Source organism: Canis lupus, chromosome 5 (genome assembly GCF_048164855.1).
Source record: "Canis lupus baileyi chromosome 5, mCanLup2.hap1, whole genome shotgun sequence".
NCBI classification, from domain to species: Eukaryota; Metazoa; Chordata; class Mammalia; order Carnivora; family Canidae; genus Canis; species Canis lupus.
This window is the reverse complement of record NC_132842.1, coordinates 24,456,007-24,476,823: the sequence shown is the minus strand read 5'-3', so window position 1 is coordinate 24,476,823 and position 20,817 is coordinate 24,456,007. Positions and strand designations below refer to the sequence as shown.

General features: G+C 40.2%; 1 protein-coding gene across 2 annotated transcripts in view; it reads left to right on the top strand.

The window, feature by feature from the left end:
* CAMK1D (calcium/calmodulin dependent protein kinase ID) overlaps positions 1 to 20,817 on the top strand; it is a 432,276-nt gene that overhangs the window by 254,231 nt on the left and 157,228 nt on the right. For both annotated transcript variants that reach the window (XM_072825818.1, XM_072825817.1), the window contains exon 3: positions 4,103 to 4,177. In XM_072825818.1, coding sequence (XP_072681919.1) covers positions 4,103 to 4,177 — 75 coding nt within the window. The remainder of the gene's footprint in view (positions 1 to 4,102; positions 4,178 to 20,817) is intronic.

Below are 20,817 nucleotides of genomic sequence, written 5' to 3'. Positions count from 1 at the left end.
GTTGAGAGGGATAGTAAATATAATAGACAGGAGGATAAATTCTCAGAATAGTCTTGATGATCTGAAACACTGCATGAGAACCTAAGAGATTGAATTTAATGAATCTGAAGGTGGAGACTTGAAGCTCAAAAGCTCGACTGGATAGGAAAAGAGATCTTGTTTAGTAGAAGTTTAGGTAAAACTGATCTGGTCATTTTATTGACCCAACACTTAATATTCATTCATTCATTCATTCATTCATTCATTCATTCAACAAGTATGTATGAAAGTATCAGCTGCCGTGCACTTCTCTTGGCAGTAGGGAGATGGTAGTGAACAAAATAGTTTAAAAAGCCCTACCTCCATGGAGCTTATGTTCTTCATATGCCCATAGTTTGTGCAACTGCTTTAAATAAGATGAACCTAATATTAGGCCTTATTTATAAAAGTGTAACATCCACTCATGATGGTTAAGAGTTCATCTCTCTTATATAATACCTCATTCTTGGTGGTCTCATTTATACTGAGATCACTGCTCTCAGTTCTGGACAAAGGAGAGTGATAATAGCAAGGCGAGAGGAACGCAAACCACATTGGAGGAGGATTGGTTGGCCCCAGGGAGAAACACTAAGTCAAATACTTGTAGGAGTATGACAAGAAGGTATTAAGCTTGTTCTGTGTCATGCTCAGGAGTCACTAATAAGTACAAGGAGGCTGATTCCTGGTGATAAAGAGAGGCTTATTGTGGAGTATCCTTGCTGCACCTGGAAACCCACCTGTGGGAGCTCCTTGAGGGCTGCCCTGGTACTTTGGGGATTCCTTGTGCGGTGCCTGGTATGTGGTGGGTGCCCAGACATATGTAGGTGGATATTCCTATGACGTTTGTGAAGGTAACCTAGGTACCCATTGTTAAAACTTCAAGCTCGATTTCTGTATGTCTTAAGAGTCTGAGGGTGGAATAAAGTACCTATGAACAGCTGTTGGGGGCCAGAATGTTTTTTTCTTCTATCACGTTCCAACATCTACAAGTTAGTTAAAGCCACTTAAGAGACATTTAAGAGGCCATTTGAGGATTTTTTTGAAATTTCTGAAGTATACTCTTCAAACATCACTCATCCAGCACTATGCTCATCACTTTTTGAGGCCTTCACTGTACTTCCGGGTCTGTAGCCTTGCTTTTTCTGAACTTAACAGCAATGCTACAGTTTAGCATTTAATTTTTTCCTAACTGCTCCGTGGGTCTCTCCAGCTAGATGCTAGGTTTTTTGAGGGCAAAATTTTATTTTATTTTTTTCTTATATTCTTTCAGAGACATAGCAAAACTCAGGAAATGACGATCGGGTTGACTGCTTGATTTATTTTTATTAGTTGAGGGGGGAGATTTATTAGTTGAGTGGGAGAGTCAGGAGCAGTATCATCCGAGCCACTGCAAGAAGTCATGTAAGACATGGCAGGTTAAGTAGACTTTAATTTCTCTATCCCTTGCATCCAAAGAAGGGATTATATTCTTAATTTATTGGAGTCTCCAGTGTTGGCTGGGCAAGTGCTTTGCGCATAGTTGAGTCTTTGTATGTAGTGGAATCTGTATTAATGGCTGTATTCCAGAGCTCAAACAGCCTTCCTGGCTCAACCTCTGAGGGGAGGTGGGACAGCAGGTACAAATCTCGAAGCTCAGTTGAGAGACCCATTGACAGGGATTCATGTACTAGGGTGGCCAGATTTAGCACGTGAAAATGCAGGGTGCCCAGTCACTTTTGAATTTCAGATAAACAACAATGCAATATATTCAGGACATACTTACACCAAAAAAAAGTGTTGTTTATCTAGAATGAAACATAACCCAGGGGTCCCCTGCATTTTATCTGGCAACCCTTCATGTAAACCCTACTATTTCATATCCCCATGAGCCTATGCTCTTAGCACACCCCCAAATTCTTTCTTCACTGAAAGAAAATGCTTGTGCCCCTGGGTTGGGGGGATTCTAATTGTGAATCTTTAAAAATTAAACCAGGAGCATCCATATGCTGTATACTTTTTGTGGTCATCATTCTTTCAGGATATCCAGTAATGATCATTCCATAAACATCCAGGACCTCGGCAGTTCTAACTTAATTCGTCATGGTTTCCTTGGTAGCATATTTAGTTGGTTCCTATAATATACTATTATTTATATATTATTATATATAATATGTTTATATTACTATTTCTATAATAATACTATGTTATAAAAGTAATTTCTATAATGTGGATATTATTTTGCTCAGGTATCAGAGTAACCACCGCTAACAAATAAATATTGGGCTGTCGCTCTGTGCACGGGAGTCAGATGAATGTGAATCGCATACACTCTTTCCTCTCTGCTCCTCCAGACAACCACACTGACTACTCAGAGCTGTAGAAATCAGAGCAAACCATAGCCACCCTCAATGAAGTGTTTTGTTCTCTTCTCTCATCTGCTCAGAGGAAAGATGATATTCTGATTTGTTGCACCTTATAAGCTTCCGTTTGAGGGAAAGACAGCTCACACTTGGGAAAATTGCCTCCATTTCCCCTGAATAATGGTTCTTGCTGTTCAGTAGGGACAGCTTTTGAGCATCATTCATTCACCCAGGAGATATTTATTAAGCAGGTGGATGCTGGGTAGGAGGGGAAACGAAATAAGTGAGACGCGGTCCCTGCTTTCAGGTGTTCAGGGGAATCTGCACATGACACACTTGCTTTTCTGGGATTCAGTAGTCATTTCAGTGAAAGTCTTCTGGAAAGAGTTCATTAGCTCGTAGAGTAATGAAATGATTCTTCTTGCAAATGCTTTAAATAACTAGCAAGCCTTATATTCTGAGCGAAAGCTACTCTAATGGGTAATGCCAGGGGCCGGCGTGAGGCTGTGTCCTTCTCTCTTGGTTCTGTAGTTAGGACTTTGCTACTCTTAGAAATGCAGATGCTCTAGGGCCTGGGTGGCTCAGTTGGTTAAGCGTCTGCCTTCAGCTCAGGTCATGATCTCAGGGTCCTGGGATCGAGTCCTGCATCGGGCTCTCTGCTCGGTGGGGAGTCTGCTTCTCCCTCTGCCTCTGTCGCTCCCCCTGCTGTGCTCTTTCTGTCAAATAAATAAATAAAATCTTTAAAAAAAAAAAAGAAATGCAGATGCTCAGGCCTGCCCTGGCTCCACTGAATCAAAATGGGCAGTGCAACCAGGATCCCTGGTGACTCACATGTACACTGAAGCTTGAAAAGCATGGATTGGGGCCCCTGGGTGGCTCAGTGGTTGAGCGTCTGCTTTTGGCTCAAGGTGTGATCCGGGGGTCCTGGGATCAAGTCCCACATTGGACTCCCTGCAGGGAGCCTGCTTCTCCCTCTGCCTGTGTCTCTGCCTCTCTCTCTGTGTCTCTCATGAATAAATAAATAAATACAATCTTAAAAAAAAAAGAAAGAAAAGCATGAGTTGACTATAGAATTTCTGCTTTGTGCATACGGATCATCTGAGGAACTTACAAAACCAGTTCCTGGGCTCTGCCCCTCAGGGATTCAGAATCTGTTCGACCAGGGTAGGGCCTGAGAATTTGCCTTTCTTTTTTATTTATTTATTTATTTATTTATTTATTTATTTATTTATTTATTTATTTATTTATTTTATTGGTGTTCAATTTACTAACATACAGAATAACCCCCAGTGCCCGTCACCCATTCACTCCCACCCCCCGCCCTCCTCCCCTTCCAACACCCCTAGTTCGTTTCCCAGAGTTAGCAGTCTTTACGTTCTGTCTCCCTTTCTGATATTTCCTTTCTAACAGGCTCCCGGGAGATGCTGTCACCATGTTCGGGAACCACATTTTGATTAGAAGCAGTCCAGTTTGCTGGGGTCCTTGAGGATGGCCTTTGGTGGTGGTGGTGACTAGGTCCCCAGTGAGGGGTCAGTGGAGGTTTCCTCTGCCTGCACCGGAGTCCCGCACATGACAGGGGTCTGGAAGGGAGTTTGGGGCCAAGACTGAGCGGAGTCTCCAGTGTCACCTTAGGAAGTTTGGATCCTTAGAACTTTTTTTTTGCTATAACAACATCTGTTTTTAAAAAGCCTTCGTGTCTGATCATACTCACTCTTCTGTTTGTGGTTTTTTTTTTCCCCTTTCAGGATCAAGCATGAAAACATCGTTGCCCTGGAAGACATTTACGAAAGCCCCAATCACTTGTACTTGGTCATGCAGCTGTGAGTACCTCGAGTGCCTGATGGGTGAGGAAGGGGGTGAGGGGAGTGGGGATCGCAGGCTAACATGAAGGTCCGCCTGTGGTCTAGGAAGCGGGGGTGGTGGCAGGCCAGGTGAGCCATGGGGTGGGACTGGGGACTCGGGCAGCCATGGCACCAGACTGAGCATCTCCATCCTCACAGTGGAACCCGATGCTGCCATTGCAGGGCGCCTGTATTCGGGGTGCCTCTTTTGCTTTTTCATGCACGAGGTCCAAATGGTGCTTCCTGAAAACACTCCAGTGGGCCCACCGAGAAGTACACTCTGCTCCCGTCTCTAGGAGAAACTCCCACCTTGTCTTCATTTCGAGGGATGCTGGGGGAGGGCAGCAGATGGTCCCTGTGGGCTCTGTCCTGCCATCGACTCTGCCGGCAGATAAATGCACATGTAAGTGAACTGGAACTTGTGCCAGGCCTAAGACAAGTATAGTTGGGTCACACCATGACACTGTCACCCCCGGCGGATTATTTCTGCTTGCCAGTGAGGCTGGAGATTATCAGAAGAGGGGAGAAATAAAAAAGCTGAATACTCAGGTCGAAACTTGACTCGAACCTGTAAGGCACATGTAAATGTAACATGTCCACTGTTCAATGAAATTAGTCTCTGCATTAGTAGGGTTGTTGGTTTTTTTTTTTTTTTTTTTTTTTTTTTTTTTGCCTGAACATTTTTATAGGACACTGTAGGCCTTTTTTGTACCAACATTTTTAAAAGCATCCAGTCTGGAAGCACATGGACAATTTTTCTCTGTCCTAGCTGGCGACGGATGTAGGAAAATGTTGGGGTTCAGAGCTGACGGCCAAGAAAGATTTCTTGAGATGTCAGTGCAAAAAGGTGGTTCTATTAAAGCACTGGGACAGAACCTGTGGGCAGAAAGAGCTGTACTGGGGTTGTGATGGGCGGTTGATTATATACTTTCAAGTTGGGAGGAGGTTACGGACAGCACAAGCCTCCAAGGTATTTTGGAAACAAGAGTTCCAGAATCCTGAGGGGGCTAGCTGTTGTTAGGAAAAGGTTATTTATGGGATGCCTGGGTGGCTCAGTGGTTGAGCATCTGTCTTGCTCAGGTCGTGATCCCAAGATCCTGGGATTGAGTCCTGCATCGGGCTCCCTTAGGGAGCCTGCTTCTCCCTCTGCCTGTGTCTCTCTCTCTCTCTCTCTCTCTCTGTGTCTCTCATGAATAAATAAATAAAAATCTTTTTTTTTTTTTTAGAAAAAAAGGTTATTTATTACTGTATGGAAAAAAACTCTGTCATGAGACTCTTCAGATGTGTATCAGTGGGCCATATGCTTGGGGAGTGATTGCCAGCATGGATCTTAGAGGGGTAGAGCAAAAGGAAGCTTCCAAAGGAATTTTTATATGTTAAAGGAAACTTACAGGATTCTGAGGGCCGGGCTAAGATTGCCTCTTGCCCTTAGCAAAGTATTAACATCCAGGCAGCTGAGTTCCTTGGGGAATGTCACTGCCTGTTTTAAGGATGTGTCAATGGGCAGTAAGTAGTATGAAAATATAACTTTTTCTTTTGCCTTTGCTTCCCACATCAGTGACCAGAAGTTTTACAGCTTTGGCTGTTACTGTCTGCCATGAGACTGGTGGCTTAAGCAGTTTCAACTGCTGGCTCCTCATTTATTCCTGATTACCTAAATGTAATCTTTCCTAGTTCCTTGCTATACTGTTTGTTTCATAATTCGCCACATTCTGGTTCTTCCTTGAGAGCAGTAGCTCTCCCCAGATTTGGGATACTCCCTAGAAGTTCATGTGACTTTGTTTTATATCGTGTTAAAAAAAACCCCAGAATTCAGCTGAGTAAATGTGAAGATCTAGTTGGCTTTATTAAATGATTCATGAGTTGGGCAGCATCCCATCTAGCAAGTAGAGATGAGCTAAACAAAAGAAAGGTTTTTTAAGGCAAAAAGAGAGCACTGGAAAAGAAAAAGAAAGGAACTTATTAGCAGGAATGCATTGTTGAGGCAAGCTTGCCATCCTAAAAGGGATAGAAAGGGTCTATCAGTAAATTTCCTAGTATTGACCAGGAAATGCTATACTGACTGATTAAAAAATACATTCCTGGAAAATTGAAACTGCAGTTAAGTTAGGTATTAAGTCTTGGTTTATTGACTTGGGGCCTTAACCTAAATGGTGCCATTTTGGGCCTGTGGCTTTCTTTTGAACAATAGAGACTACTCTTTTTTTTTTTTTTTTTTTTTTTTTAATAGAGGCTACTCTTACGCAGGTGAACCACTTTCTTCCCAAACATTAACTTCCCAGTAGGAAGAATATGGCATTTTAATGACAGGAAAAAGCCCAACAAAAATGTCGGTAGTATATTTAAATGTGTGCTTTTTTATTGGTGATGTGAAAAAAATGCATTAATATTTGAATCTATTGGTCTATGTATTCCCTTGCTTTAAGATCTCTGTTTATGGATCTGTCACTAAATAAATCAGTCGAAAGCATCCCCTTATGTAAATCTCAGCTCTGCCTCTTATTAGCTAGGTAAATATGGACAAATAACTGGGTCTCTCTGAGTATCAGTTTCCTTAATGGAAAGAAATAATAATATTGACATCTTCATCATCATAATATTTATATTAGAAGGTCTTAGTGAGTCCTGAATGAGAAAAATGTATAAAAATGTATTAAATATAAATAATGCCATAAATAGAAGGTCCCCAATACGGACTGTCTCTTTATGGACATCTGTATTGTTTCATCAGTATCTCTGCAGATGGTCTTTTCATTTTATGAGATGAAGTTCAAGTGGATTTGAATTCTAACTTTCTAAGCAACTTGATTGTCTACTTACCAGCAGGAGTTTATGTAAAGATGGGTCGGCATTGAGAGTATAAAAGTGTCTGGAATGGAACAAACCTAGGAACAGACTTTGGAAATCTTCTTGGGGCACAGCTGTCCCCACTCCTTCACTGAGCTTTTCTATCAGGGCTTTATCCCCTTTCACAATCATTCTAAAACCTCCTCAATATGGATCACATTCGTTCAGGATTTGTAATAACACAGAGGAGTCGGGCTAGAATGAACTTTTGGGGATCCCAGATGAGGTTTGTCAGGCAAGTTGGTGATAGAATCCAGATCTAGAGGCAAGGAATGTTTGAAGTGCTTAAGGAGGACACGATTTATGTGCACCGTTGAGGAGTTTAGAGGCGCTATTTACACAAATGTTGGATTTGCTAATTGCAAGCTGTTAACTTGTATATAAATTGTTTTTCCATTGGTTCTCATTATTTTTTTTTTTTTTGGTTCTCATTACTTTTTTAAAATTCAACTTTGTTGAGGTATAATTTACATCCAATTAACTGCACCCATTTAAACTGAACAATTCAGGGGATCCCTGGGTGGCTCAGCGGTTTGGCACCTGCCTTTGGCCCAGGGTGTGATCCTGGAGTCCCGGGATCGAGTCCCACATTGTGCTCCCTGCATGGAGCCTGCTTCTCCCTCTGCCTGTGTCTCTGCCTCTCTCTCTCTCTCTATGTCTATCATTAATAAATAAATAAAATCTTTAAAAAAATAAATAAACTGAACAATTCAGTGATGAATGTGGGAGCGAATCATACTGGTGAAACCACCACCATAATCAAGAACAGAAAATTTTCATCACCCTAAAGATGCCTTTGGCCCCTTTGACATGCTCGCTTCCTTACCCCTGACCTTGGAGACAACTATTTTCAATCATTAGAGTTGATTTTGAATTTTCTAAAATATTATGTACATGGAATTATATAGAAGTCCATTTTTTTGTCTGGCTTATTTTACTCATCATACTTACTGACATTGGTTCGTGTGGTAGCATGTTCTTTTTCATTGCTGATTAGTATTCTATACAGATGAGTCCACATTTTAGCCATTTGCTGTTGCTGAAATATTTGGATTATTTCCAGTTTGTATGTTAGAAACCAAGCTTCTGAGAACATTCAGGTACAGCATTGGTGTGGATATATATGGTGTGTATATATATGTTTGGGTGAAGAGCTAGGACCAGAGTGAGTGGGCCATACAATGGGGGTTAGGTTGAACTTTTTAAGAAACTGTCAGTTTTCCAAAGTGGTTTTTACCATTATACATTTTTGTCAACAGCATATGTAAGTTCTTGTTAATACACATTCCCATCAGTGCTTCATACTTTATCTTTTCAATTTTAGCCATTTTAATGGGTTTGTAGTCATATCCCACAGTAGTTTTAATTTGCATTTTCCTGCTGATAAATGATGGTGATCACTTTTTTATGTCTTAATGGGCCATTTGCATATCTCCTTTGGTAAAATGTCTCTTCAAATCTTTTGCTCACTTTTTATTGGATGGTTTATCATATTATTGGGTTGTGAGTGTTCTTTATCTATTTTATCTTCTGTCAAATATACGTAATATGAATTTTTCTCCCATTCCGTAGCTTTTTATTGTTTTCTTAATGAAGCCTTTTTAAAAACTCGCCTTTTTGAGCTATAATTCCATACAATATACATACAATATAATTTCATGCCATACAATTTATGCATTTAGAGTGTACAATTCAGTGATTTTTGTTTTAGCCACAGAATCGTACAGCCATCACACAATCTAATTTTAGAACATTTTATATTCTAGAGGAGAACAAATAAAAGAGATTCATACCCATTATCACTCTCAGTTCTTCCTTCCCCAACCTCTTACTTTCTATTCCCAAGGATTTGCCTATTCTAGATCATATGATATGTGGCCTTTGGTGATTGTCTTCATTCATGTGGCTTAATCTTTTCAGGATTTATCCATGATGTAGCATGTGTCAATACTTAATTCCCTTTTGTGGCCAAATAATATTCCATTATAAGGCTATATTACATTTTATTTATCCATTCATTGGTTGATGGACATTTACATTGTTTATACTTTTCAGCTATTAACGATAAAGATGCTAGACATTTCCATGTACAGATTTTTGTGTGACCCTATGTTTTTATTTCCCTTGGGTGTATACCTAGGAGTGGAATGGCTGGGTCAAATGGTAACTCTATGTCTAACATTTTAAGGAACTTTTGAACTGTGTTCCAAAGTGGCTGCACCATTTTACAATCTCACGAGCACTATATCAGAATTCCATTGTCTCCACACCCTCTCCAGGACTTGTTAATTATTTGTCTTTTTGGTGATAGCCATTTTTGTGGGTGTGAAGTGATATCTCATTGCAGTTTTGATTTACATTTCCCTGATGACCAGTGATGTTGATCATCTTTTCCTGTGCTTATTGGACACCTGTATATCTCCTATAGAGCAGTATCTATTCAAATACCTTATGCATTTTTAAATTGGGTTTTTGCCTTTTGTTTTTGAGCTTAAGACTTCTTTATGTATTCTAGTAGAAGTCCCTTATTAGACATGCATTAGAATGTTTTCTCCTATCCTGTGGGTTGTCCTTTTACTTTCTCAGTGGTATCACATGTAGCACCAAAGGTTTTTGTCTTGGTGTAGTTCAGCTTATTCGTTCTTTTGTCACTTATGCTTTTGGTGTCATACCCAAGAAACCAACACCTAATGCTTAATGGTACCTTTGGAACAGGAGAAGTTTTAATGATGATAAAATTCAACTCATCAGTTTGTTTCCTTTTATGATTTGTGCTTTTTGTGTCTTTGCCTACTGTAAGTTTGCAAATGTTCTTTTCTTCTAGAAGTTGTATAGTTTTAGTTTTCCACTTAGGTCTATTATAAGACCAACTTCAAATTAATTTTAATACATGGTGTGAAGTAAGGAGGATACTTTTTAATTTTTCCATTGGGATATCCAATTTTCAGCACCATTCATTAAAACGTCTTTTCTTTTCTCAATTAATTGCCTTGGTACCTTAGACCATATAAGGCTGACTTAATTTCTGGACTCATTCTATTCCATTACTCTATATATCTGTCTTTTGTCAATATGATACCATCTCATTTACTGTAGCTTTCTAGTAAGTCTTGAAATCAGGTATCAGAGTCCTCTAACTTTGTTATTATTTTCTTAAAATTCTTTTTTTTTTAAGATTTTATTTATTTATTCATAGAGATGCAGAGAGAGAGAGAGAGATAGAGAGATAGAGAGAGAGGCAGAGACCCAGGCAGAGGGAGAAGCAGGCTCCATGCAGAGAGCCTGACGTGGGACTCGATCCAGGGTCTCCAGATCACGCCCTGGGTTGCAGGTGGTGCTAAACCGCTGCATCACCGGGGCTGCCCTGTTTTCTTAAAATTCTTATAATTCTTAAAATTCTAGAGAGGTGCCTGGGTAGCTCAGGTGGTTAAGCTCAGGTCATGATCTCAGGGTCCTGAGATTGAGTCCCGTGTCGGGTTCTGCACTCAGCAGGGAGCCTGCTTCTCTCTGTGTATATGTCTCTCTCTCAAATAAGTAAGTAAATCTTTTTAAAAATTGCTTTGGGGGGATCCCTGGGTGGCTCAGCGGTTTGGCGCCTGCCTTTGCCCCGGGGCCTGTTCCTGGAGTCCAGTTCCTGGGATCGAGTCCTGCGTCGGGTTCCCGGCATGGAGCCTGCTTATGCCTCTGCCTGTGTCTCTGCCTCTCTCTCTCTCTCTCTTTCTCTGTCTATCCTGTCATAAATTTTTTTAAAAATCTTAAAAATTGCTTTGGGTATTCTAGATTGTTTGCATTTTCACATGAATATCAGAGGCAGTTTATCTACTATTTATTTATTTATTTATTTATTTATTTATTTATTTATTTATTTATTTATTTTGCAGAAGGGCTTGTGGGAATTTGGGATTGCATTGAGTCTTGTATATTAGTTTGGAAACAACCAGTAGCTTAAAAAATCAAGTGTTTCAGTCCACAAACATGGTCAGTCAATCCCTCATTTATTTAGATCTTTCATTTCTCTTAATGTTATATAGTTTTCAATGTGTGACCCTTCTATATTTTTGTTAAATTTGTTCTGAAATATTTTCTTTTTTTGACTGATTTGATTTGATTGATTTTGTTTCTAAATACTTGGGGAGTGTCTAGAGCGCAACATTTGGGGGGACTTATTTCACATTATTTGTGCCTGGGAGGTTTTTGGTTTCCTAGGAAACATCATCTTGGGCACTGATGCTCAAATATAACAGGGGCTGCTCAGCACCCTAATTTTATTACTTAGCTAATTGCTATTTCGATTCTGAGTACTGTAGCATATTTGTTCCTTTGCAAGCTACAGCAGAGACTTGATTGTTTATAGTGGTCTATATTTACAGTTTTATTTGGGTTTTGAGAGAATTATCTTTTTTTTTCCAGAATGCTAATTTTTGAACCATTCTTCTTTAGATAGTATAAGGTCAATACGACATTGAGATAAGATGCCATTGAGAAGTCAGTTTATTTAGAGTTTATTCCTCATCTGCTTTGGTTGTGGCGTATCAGCCCATATATTTGGTGATGATAAAGGCCCCCCCCAACTCCTCCCCTTTGACGTCTATACCAGCATGGGATGTAACATATACTTCAGGCTGGTATAATTCAAAGGACATATCGGGATGACTATTTTTTTTCTTATAAAAGTATTTTATTCCCTATTGAATTATATCATGTTTTCAGTAAGACTTAAATTTCTATATATGGGTCACTCTCAAATTTCTATCATCAGCCTGGACTCCTCCCCTGAAACCGTGCATGTATATCCAACTTTCTGCTCGAGAGTTCCACTTGGCTGTGTAATAAGCATCGCTCACTTACCAGATCCAAAATAAACTCCTGAATTTTACACAAAATCTGCTTCTCCTGCTGTCTATCTCCTCTCCGCAAATGGCAACTTTGTTCTTCTAGTTGCTCAGGCCAAAACCCTCAGTCATCCTTGACTCATCTTCTGCTCTTCCGCCCCACCATCCTATCCATTGGCAAATCCCATGGTCCCAGCTTGGGACTATTGGTAATCCAACCCCTTTGCCATCATCTCTGCAGCTACCACTCTGATTCAAGCCACCATCATTTATGAAACGTATCTTTGTCCCCACAACCTTTCCCACTGCACTGTTCTTTCTTAGCAGATCAGCCAGGCTTTGCTGTTCCTCTGTTGAGAGCTCCCATTTGCTTCCCATCTCAGTAAAAGACCGAGTCCTTAGAGCGACCTCCAGGGCACTGTGTGTCCTGGGTCCCTGGTAACCTCTCTGACCTCAGCTTCCCCTTCTCTCTCTCATGATTTCATTCATCTGCAGCCACACTGGCCTTGCTGTTCCTCAGAAGGCCTGCATGACTGTGGGCCTTTGTTCCTGTTATTCTTTCTGCTTGGAGCACTTTCCCTTAGAGATCTTAATGCTATCGTGGAATGAAGGAAATATTCAAAATTTTGCCAGATAACACTTTCTCATTGAGATATTCCCCAGATCCCCTATGTGAGATAGCTACTCCCCCACCACCTCCTGCCACACTCATCTTCATTCCCTGTCCCCTTCCCCAACTTGGTTTTTTTCTATAGCACTTGTCACCCTCAGAAAATTTTTCTCACTTCTGTTCTCTGCTAGAGCAGTGCTTGAATGGTATGGTAGGCATTTAACACGTATTTGTTCAATTAATAGAATTACATATAAGAAGGATAATGGTTAACAGTCACAACCCTGACAAAAAACTTAGGAGCCACTTTTTTTTTTTTTTAAAGATTTTATTTATTTGAGAGAAGGTGAGCAAGAGAGTGTGAGCAAGAGAGCGAGGCAGAGGTAGAGGGAGAAGCAGATTCCCTTTTGAGCACAGAGCCAGATGCAGATGTGGGGCTCCATCCCAGAACCGCGGGTTCATGTCCTGAGCCAAAAGCAGATGCTTAACCGACTAAGCTACCCAGGAGCCCCAGGAGCCACTTTTATCCCAATTTTACAAGGAGAACCTGAGCAGAGGGGTTGGATTGTTTCCCCAAGCCAGCAAGTGGCCCAGTGAATGCCCTTAACCAGCATAATACAATACACTGCTGATATTTTCTAGGAATAAATCTAGTAGGTAACACTAATGTGAATAGTTTACTTGGAAAAATATATATTATTTGTGATTAAATAAGTATTTTAAAAGCAGAGCTAACTAGAAAATGCCCTGTATTTTGTCATGGTTTGTGCGGGGGGAAAAGTTTACTAAATAATATCACAGGAAATCACTAAACTAATCTCCACATACATAGCAATGATCATGTTTCTTTCTTAGATAATTTTGTCAATTAATGAAGGAATAGATGAGCATGTTTTACCAATATTATGATAGGTTGCATTATGTATATTCCACATAAGATACAAATATGTCTAATATTTCTTTCATTTTGTGATAGTATTAAGATATGTAGAAGTTACCTGCTGAACTAGAAATGCTAATAATTGAATGCACTTTCTCTAAAGAATTTTAGATTCCTGAATAGTCTAAGACATGAAAATATATACAGCCTTCAAGAGAAAAGTGTGGTTTATCTACCCCATTGGCTTCTGCATGAACCTGTTTGTGGGGGTTGCCAGTGGTAGCTTCATGTGCATATTGTATTCATAATTCATGCAGTGTGTTCCCAGAAACAGTTTTAATTAGAACACAAATTATTACTCCCAAGAGAAAGTCTTTTCAAACAGGCAAGAGTTATAATGAAGACAAAAGTGTTTCTGCCTATGATACCTTAATATATTTACATATAAATTTCCAAAGTCTTATCTTTGTTCATAATATGACTGTAATTGAGAATCTAGGGTCTGATGACTTTTGTTTAGTACTAGGTGAATGGGAACAGGTTGGGGGCACAGCTGGTCTCTGCAATGGTTTTCTTTGTGGAGGAGCCATCATGATGCACAACCTCTGTACCCCTTGGGGTTTGTGTGGGGACTGTGGGTCACAGGGAAAGCTGTGTGGAGGAGATACACTTGGATATAGGGTGATTGGGACAAGCCAGATGAATGCGCTTGGAATAGGTGGGGTGGGGCCTGTTCCTTCAGCCCTTCAGCCTGATACAAGGAGAAATATTAAGGAGCCTGGGTGGGACATGAAGGGTTTAATGTGTGAGGGGGTCCAGTCTGTGAGGGGTCTAGTCTGAGGGGGGGGGGAGTTTAGTCTGTGAGGGGGTCCAATCTGTGAGGCGGTTTAGTCCGTGAAGGGGTCCAGTCTGTGAGCAGGTTTGAACTGTCTTCTCTTTTAATGTAAGCTGTTATAACTATAAATTTTCCTCTTAGCACTGCTTTTGCTGCATCCCATGAGTTTTGGGATGCTGTGCTTTCATTTTCACTTGTCTTAAGATATTTCCTCATTTCTCTGTGATTTCTTCTTTGACCCTGGGGCTGTTTAAGAATGCATTGTTTAATTTCTACGTTTCTGTGAATTTTCCAGTTTTCTTTCCATGGTTGATCTTCTAGTTTCCTTCTGCTGTGCTTAGAAAAGATACTTTGTATGATTTCAGTTTTTTTAAATTTATTAAGCTTTGGTGGTTTTTTTTTATTTTGTTTTGTTTTGCCTTATATGGTGGAGAATGTTCTGTGCAAACTCGGGAAAAATATGTGTTTTGCTGTTGTTGGATGGCATTCTGTGTGTGTCTGTTAGGTCCAACTGGTCTTTGGTGTTGTTCATGTCCTCAGTTTCCTAACTTAACGTTCCGTCTGGTGGTTCTATCTGCTATGAAAGGTAGGGTATGGAAGGCTCCTACTATTTTTATAGAGCTATCTTTTCCTCCCTGCAATCCTGTCGAAGATTGCTTCATGTATTTTGGAACTCTGCTATTCTGCGCTTGTTTGATGCTTGTATCTTCTTGGTAGTTGACCCTCTTATCATTGTATAATGTTCTCCTTTGTCTCTTGTAATAGTTTTTCCTTCTGTTTGGAGAAAGAGAGAGAGGAGAGAGGGAGAGAATCTTAAGCAGACTCTACGCTAAGCACGGAGCCCTATGAGGGGCTCAGTGTCATGACCCTGAGATCATGATTTGAGCAGAAACCAAGATTCAGATGCTTAACCCACGGAGCCACCCAGGTGTCCCCAGTTTTTACTTTTTATGACCACATTCTTATTATAATCATTTTTGACTTAAAGATTTTCATAGTACTTTTCTAAACATCATCTTTCCATTCTTTCCCATTCAAATGAAACTTAACATATTTCATTAAATTTCTAATGAGTTCTTTAAAGTTCTTTAATGGGATTTAAATATCCCATACATTATAGAACAATTGTAAAAAAACTTTTGTTGTGTTTTTTTTTTTAACAGTTTATTTTAATTTCAGTAGAGTTGCCATACAGTGTTATATTAGTTTCAGGTGCACAATTTAGTGATTAGTAATTCTATGCATTATCCAGTGCTCATCACGATAAGTGTATCCTTAATCCCCTTTACCTGTTTCACCCATCCCCCCTACAGTTGTAAAAATTTTCATAGGAAACAATTGGTTTTTAATACTCAAATTTGAAAATCCATAAAAGTTCATAAAGAGTAAAGTCATGTTTAGAATATACAGCATCAATTTCAGAAATTATCCATTTATTAACTTATATGTTGTACAAATATTTATTTGATTTGAGGAAATATGTAATACTCTAAAAGCCAGCAAGCCGAGGCTTGTAAAATTAAAAATCCAGACGGTATCACCATGAACTTCTGTGCTTCTAATTTCCTAAGTAGATAAAAACAGGGCTTGTACAAAACCTGCCTATGCAGTAATCCATTTCTGAATATATCAGATTATACCTTTTGGTTTGAGATGCTCCTGAACTGCAGTTCTATCTGATAACTTACTAAAAGAAACAGGCTCTCTGCTTCAGCTAAACCAATTTCCTCACGCCCTGCAAATGGGATGTGTACATTCCAACCTCCAGGTTTGCTCTCATGTTTTTCCAATCTCGATAATGCTCTTTTTACTCTTTTCAGGCATCTAGATCCTTTCTTTCCTTTCAGAGCATCAGGGTAAACCCCCTCACCATCCCACCCAGGCTCCTTACAATGCTGGTCTTTGTACCAGCCCTTCATCCTGGAGCACAGTCGTCCCCCACCCCACCCCCAGGTCCCCAGCTTCTTCTGTCACCTTCCCTGGATAGGTTCTTGGCTGCCCACTCCCCTAGTCCCAGCCCGGTGGGGACCTGGGCACCCATGTGGGGGGTGGAATGAGATGCATGAACGCAGCTCACCAACGTGGGCTGGAACCCCGGAGCCACAGGGGTCTGCATGCAGACGAGTATCTGCATGACCAAGAAAGCATGACATTAAATAACAGATAAAAAAACACCATGACAGGTAGAATGAGAGCACAAGAAAGGAAGCAATTTTTTTCCTATTTTTTTGTATAAAGAATATACATTTTTACTCTGCACTGGGCCCAGTGGATTATGTGGCCAGCCCTGCATGTGATTGTCAGAAAAAGCACATCCTGGCAGTGAAACAGTAGGATGGGTATGAGCCCCCACACCCCTGTGCTAAAGGAAGCTCAGTGCCCCAAGGGAGTCGGGGAGTGGGTGCAGCAGAGGGACTCTCAGAGCAGGGGAGGGCCCCATGGGTGGGCCCTGGGTTCAGGAGGAGAAATAGCAGTTGTTTCTTAAATTCCACATGTAAATAAAGTCATGTGGTATCTCTGCCTTGTGTCACTTAGCATTATACTCTCTAGCTCCATCCATGTCATTGCAAATGGCAAGATTTCATTCTTTTTATGGCTGAGTCGTGTTCCATCGTGTATGTATGCCACTACTTCTTTATCTGTTCATCAATCCATGGACATGTGGGCTGCTTCATATCTTGCTACTTCAAATACTGCTGCAAAAACTTAGAGGCACAGGTATCTCTTTGAATTAGTGTTTTTGTATTCTTTGGGTAAATACCCAGTAGGGCAATTGCTGAATCATAAGGTAGTTCTATTTTTAAATTTTGAGGAACCTCCATTGTGTTTTCCACAGTGGCTGCACCAGTTTGCATTCCCACCAGCAGTGAACAAGGGTTCCCTTTCTCCAGATTCTCACCAACACCTGTTGTTTCTTGTGTGGTTGATTTTAGCCATTCTGACAGGTGCAAGGTGGTATCTCATTGTAGTTATGATTTGCATTTCCCTGATGATGAGTGATATTGAGCATCTTTTCATATGTCTTTTGGCCATCTGTATATCTGCTCTGGAGAAATGTTGTTCATGTCTTCTGCCCATTTTTAATTCGATTATTTGTGTGTGTGTGTGTTGAGTTGTGTAAGTTCTTTATATATTTTGAATACTAATCCTTTATCTGATATATCATTTGCAAATATCTTCTCCCATTCTGTAGGTTGCCTTTTAGTTTTGTGGATTGTTTCCTTCACTGTGCAGAAGCTTTTTATTTTGATGAATCTCATGTTTGAATTTTGCTTTTGTTTCCCCTATTTCAGGAGACATATCTAGAGAGACGTTGCAAAGGCTGATTTCAAAGAGGTTACTACCTATGTTCTCTCCTAGGATTTTTATGATTTCAGATCTCATATTGAGGTCTTTAACCCATTCTGGACTTATTTTTGTCTATGGTATCAGAAAGTGGTCCAGTTTCATTTTCTTTTGCATGTGCCTGTCCAGTTTTCCCAACACCATCTGTTGAAGAAAACACCATTTGTCTTTTTCCCATTGGATATTGGAATATTGGACATCTCCAATGATATCTTTCCTGCTTTGTCAAAGATTAATTGACCATATAATTATGGGTTCGTCTCTGGGTTTTCTATTCTGATCTCTTGATCTGTGTGTCTGTTTTTGTGCCAGTACCATACTGTTTTGATTACTTCTGCTTTGTACATAACTTGAAATCCAGTATTCTGAGATCTACAGCTTTTTGCTTTTCTTTTTCAAGATTGTTTTGTCCTCAGGGTCTTTTTTGGTTCCATATGAATTTTAGGAGTTTGTTCCATTTCTGTGAAAAATGCTGTTGGTATTTTGACAGGGATGGCATTAAATGTGTAGATTGCTTTGGGTAGTATAGACATTTTAACAATATTTGTTTTTCTGGTCCTTCTGAGGAAATAACTGCCCCTTCATTAGTATCATGGAAATTCAAATGGTTTTCAGATTGTTTCATGCGGAAAGGTGGGATTATTAGGTGCAAATCCCCTCATGTTCCTGTTTGGGACATGATGTCAGGCATATGGAAGGAGATTGGAGGGAGATCTCAAAGGGATTATTTGAGAAATTTATTTAGAAATGCTATGCAGTGGGAAGATCACTGGACTGGACACACAAGCTGTGGATTCCAGGCTCCCTTCTGCCCTTGGTCTATATGATAGCACTGTGCCTGGTCTCCCTGGGTCTATCTGTAACGTGAAGGGTCCTTCTTGTTGTTTGTTCATTTGTTTAAGACAAGCCTATGGCCTCTGGTCTAAAATCCCATGGTCTTGTCATTTTTTGGTACTCTCCATTTTCTCATTGTAAATCCCCATGGAACAAGCACAGATGTTAGAAATCTGTTGGATTTTTCAGCATTTGCTAGCTAAGTCTCTCCATTTCCCAAGATGTTGTTTCCAAAACCATGTCTTACCTCTGACTCTGTGGCTTTATAAATAAGGCATGTAGTGCTGAAGCTGGCTTGGCAGCCTGATGAATGTATGCAATTTGTTATTTGACATGGTGAGAGAGGGAGGCTGGCGCGGGAATGGCTGGGTTATAGAGAGGGTCTCTGGTTCCTGTTTGGAAGCAGGCATTTAGAATCCTGCTGGATCCCCCTATGCTGCATCCAGATGATTAATTTTACATCTGGAAATAAAAAATTCTTGCTTCCTTCATAGCTTAGGCTCTCACGCTCTATTCCGGCCAGCCTTCCTTGCTCTTCTCCTGCTCACGGCCTCTCTCTAGAATGATGGTCCCCAGAGCTGCTGTGGCTCTGTCAGTTTAGTCTCCACCACCCTCTGTCTGCCTTCAGCCCAGTTGACAACTACCCCTAATGCTGTCCTTCTTACCAATTCTTTGACATTGCTGGAAACCAATGCCTCCCTCCCTCTGGGCTTCCCTACCCAGCCTCACCCCTTGGAGGGCCACTGGTATTCCCCTGGCCAGTGTGCCTGCTGCATCCACCCAGCAGATGCAAAACTGGATATCAGTGCACCTGTCTGCATCCTCTGCTCCAACACAGGGCTGCTGGGTACTCCTGGAGGGTAGCACACAGCCTGGTGGCTTGGAACTGCTGCAAATTAGATGATGCTCACTTCAGAAGCAGCATCACCTCTGTGATAACCACTTCTTCTCAGCCCTCAGCACCACTCAACTCCCCTGTCACATGCTTCTGGTTAGATTCTTCATTCTCTTATATTCCATTTATTCCAGACTTCTGTTATTCTTCCAAACTACCTACTCCACCAGTTGCCTATTAGAATGGTCTGAGCCTTTGAGGGCGGTACTTTGTACTTCAATTTAAGTATACTAAATAGTACCAAACTTCTCTGTATATAAATTACCCCCCCCAAAAAATAAAAAAATAAATTCCCCATATTTTGATGGCATTGGTGAAAAGACAGTTGGAAATCTTTAATCAAAGTGTTCAATGGGTGAAGTGTGAAAGACAGCAACTTTTGAAGCTTCTAGCAAATTGCAATTATTGAAAACAAAACTTGAAAGACATCCCTACGAAAGAAAGAAAGAAGCTGAACAAATTAGGTGATGAGAGCTTGATAGTGTATCAGAGTTAGTTTTGAAATTCTAGAATTGTGCTTTGGAATAACTCAATCTGTGGGAAGTGTCTTCGTTGGAGCTCCTATTTTTAATTGGATAATTTTATATCTGTGCTGCAATGGAATGAGATTGAGAAGGCTGATTATTTTGCAGCATCCAAATTTGGAGAAGCACTTAAAAAACCATTAATAGAGACAGTTTGACGAAGTTTATCTTTTAAAAATATTTATCCAAGGAAGGTATGATTTGTTGAAGGAGGGTAGCAAAATGACAGTACCTGTAAAAAAAAAAAATTGGGGCTGAAATATTTGTACATTTTGATTAAGAATCTGTCCGTTTAGCAGGATTGCAGACATCAGAGCCCTTGCAGTGTTTTCCAAGTTAAAACATTATAGTCATTAGAGACGAATTCACCGAAGGTGTTGACAGGTTCAAACTTAGTGATCATAAAATACGACTGTGAGGGCGATTGTAAGACAGTTGTAAGCAATCTTATGAAAAAATTCAAAGTGATAAATCCACCTTGGAACAAAGTGAATTCTTCAGATAAATGCATTTAGATACGGATATGGATAAAAATTGACTAAAATATGTGAATATGTGCCAAGAGTAATTATTATGTTGAGATTATTTTCTGATTTTCAGACAACAGAAAGAAGTTAAAAGGGTTTTTTTTTAATTATACACGGATATGTTATTTTAATTTTTTGGTAATAATTTTGCTTTAAAAAATAGTTGTCAAACAATTCCTTTTATGGGCCTTACTAATGTGGTAAATCAGTTTGTCAGTCCATAAGTAAAAATTTCAGACATTATAGGGTTTTATTAGTCTGAAAATGGACTGATTGGATACTAAATTATATAGTAGTTCTCTCTGTGATGCTCTTTTTTTCTTTTTTAAAGATTTTTATTTATTTGACAGAGAGAGAGAAGAGAGGGAATGAGCAGGGGTAACAGGAGAGGGAGAAACAGACTCCCCGCTGAGCAGGGAGCCCAATGTGGGGCTCGATCCCTGGACCCCGGGATCAAGACCTGAGCCAAAGGCAGGCGCTTAACCAACTG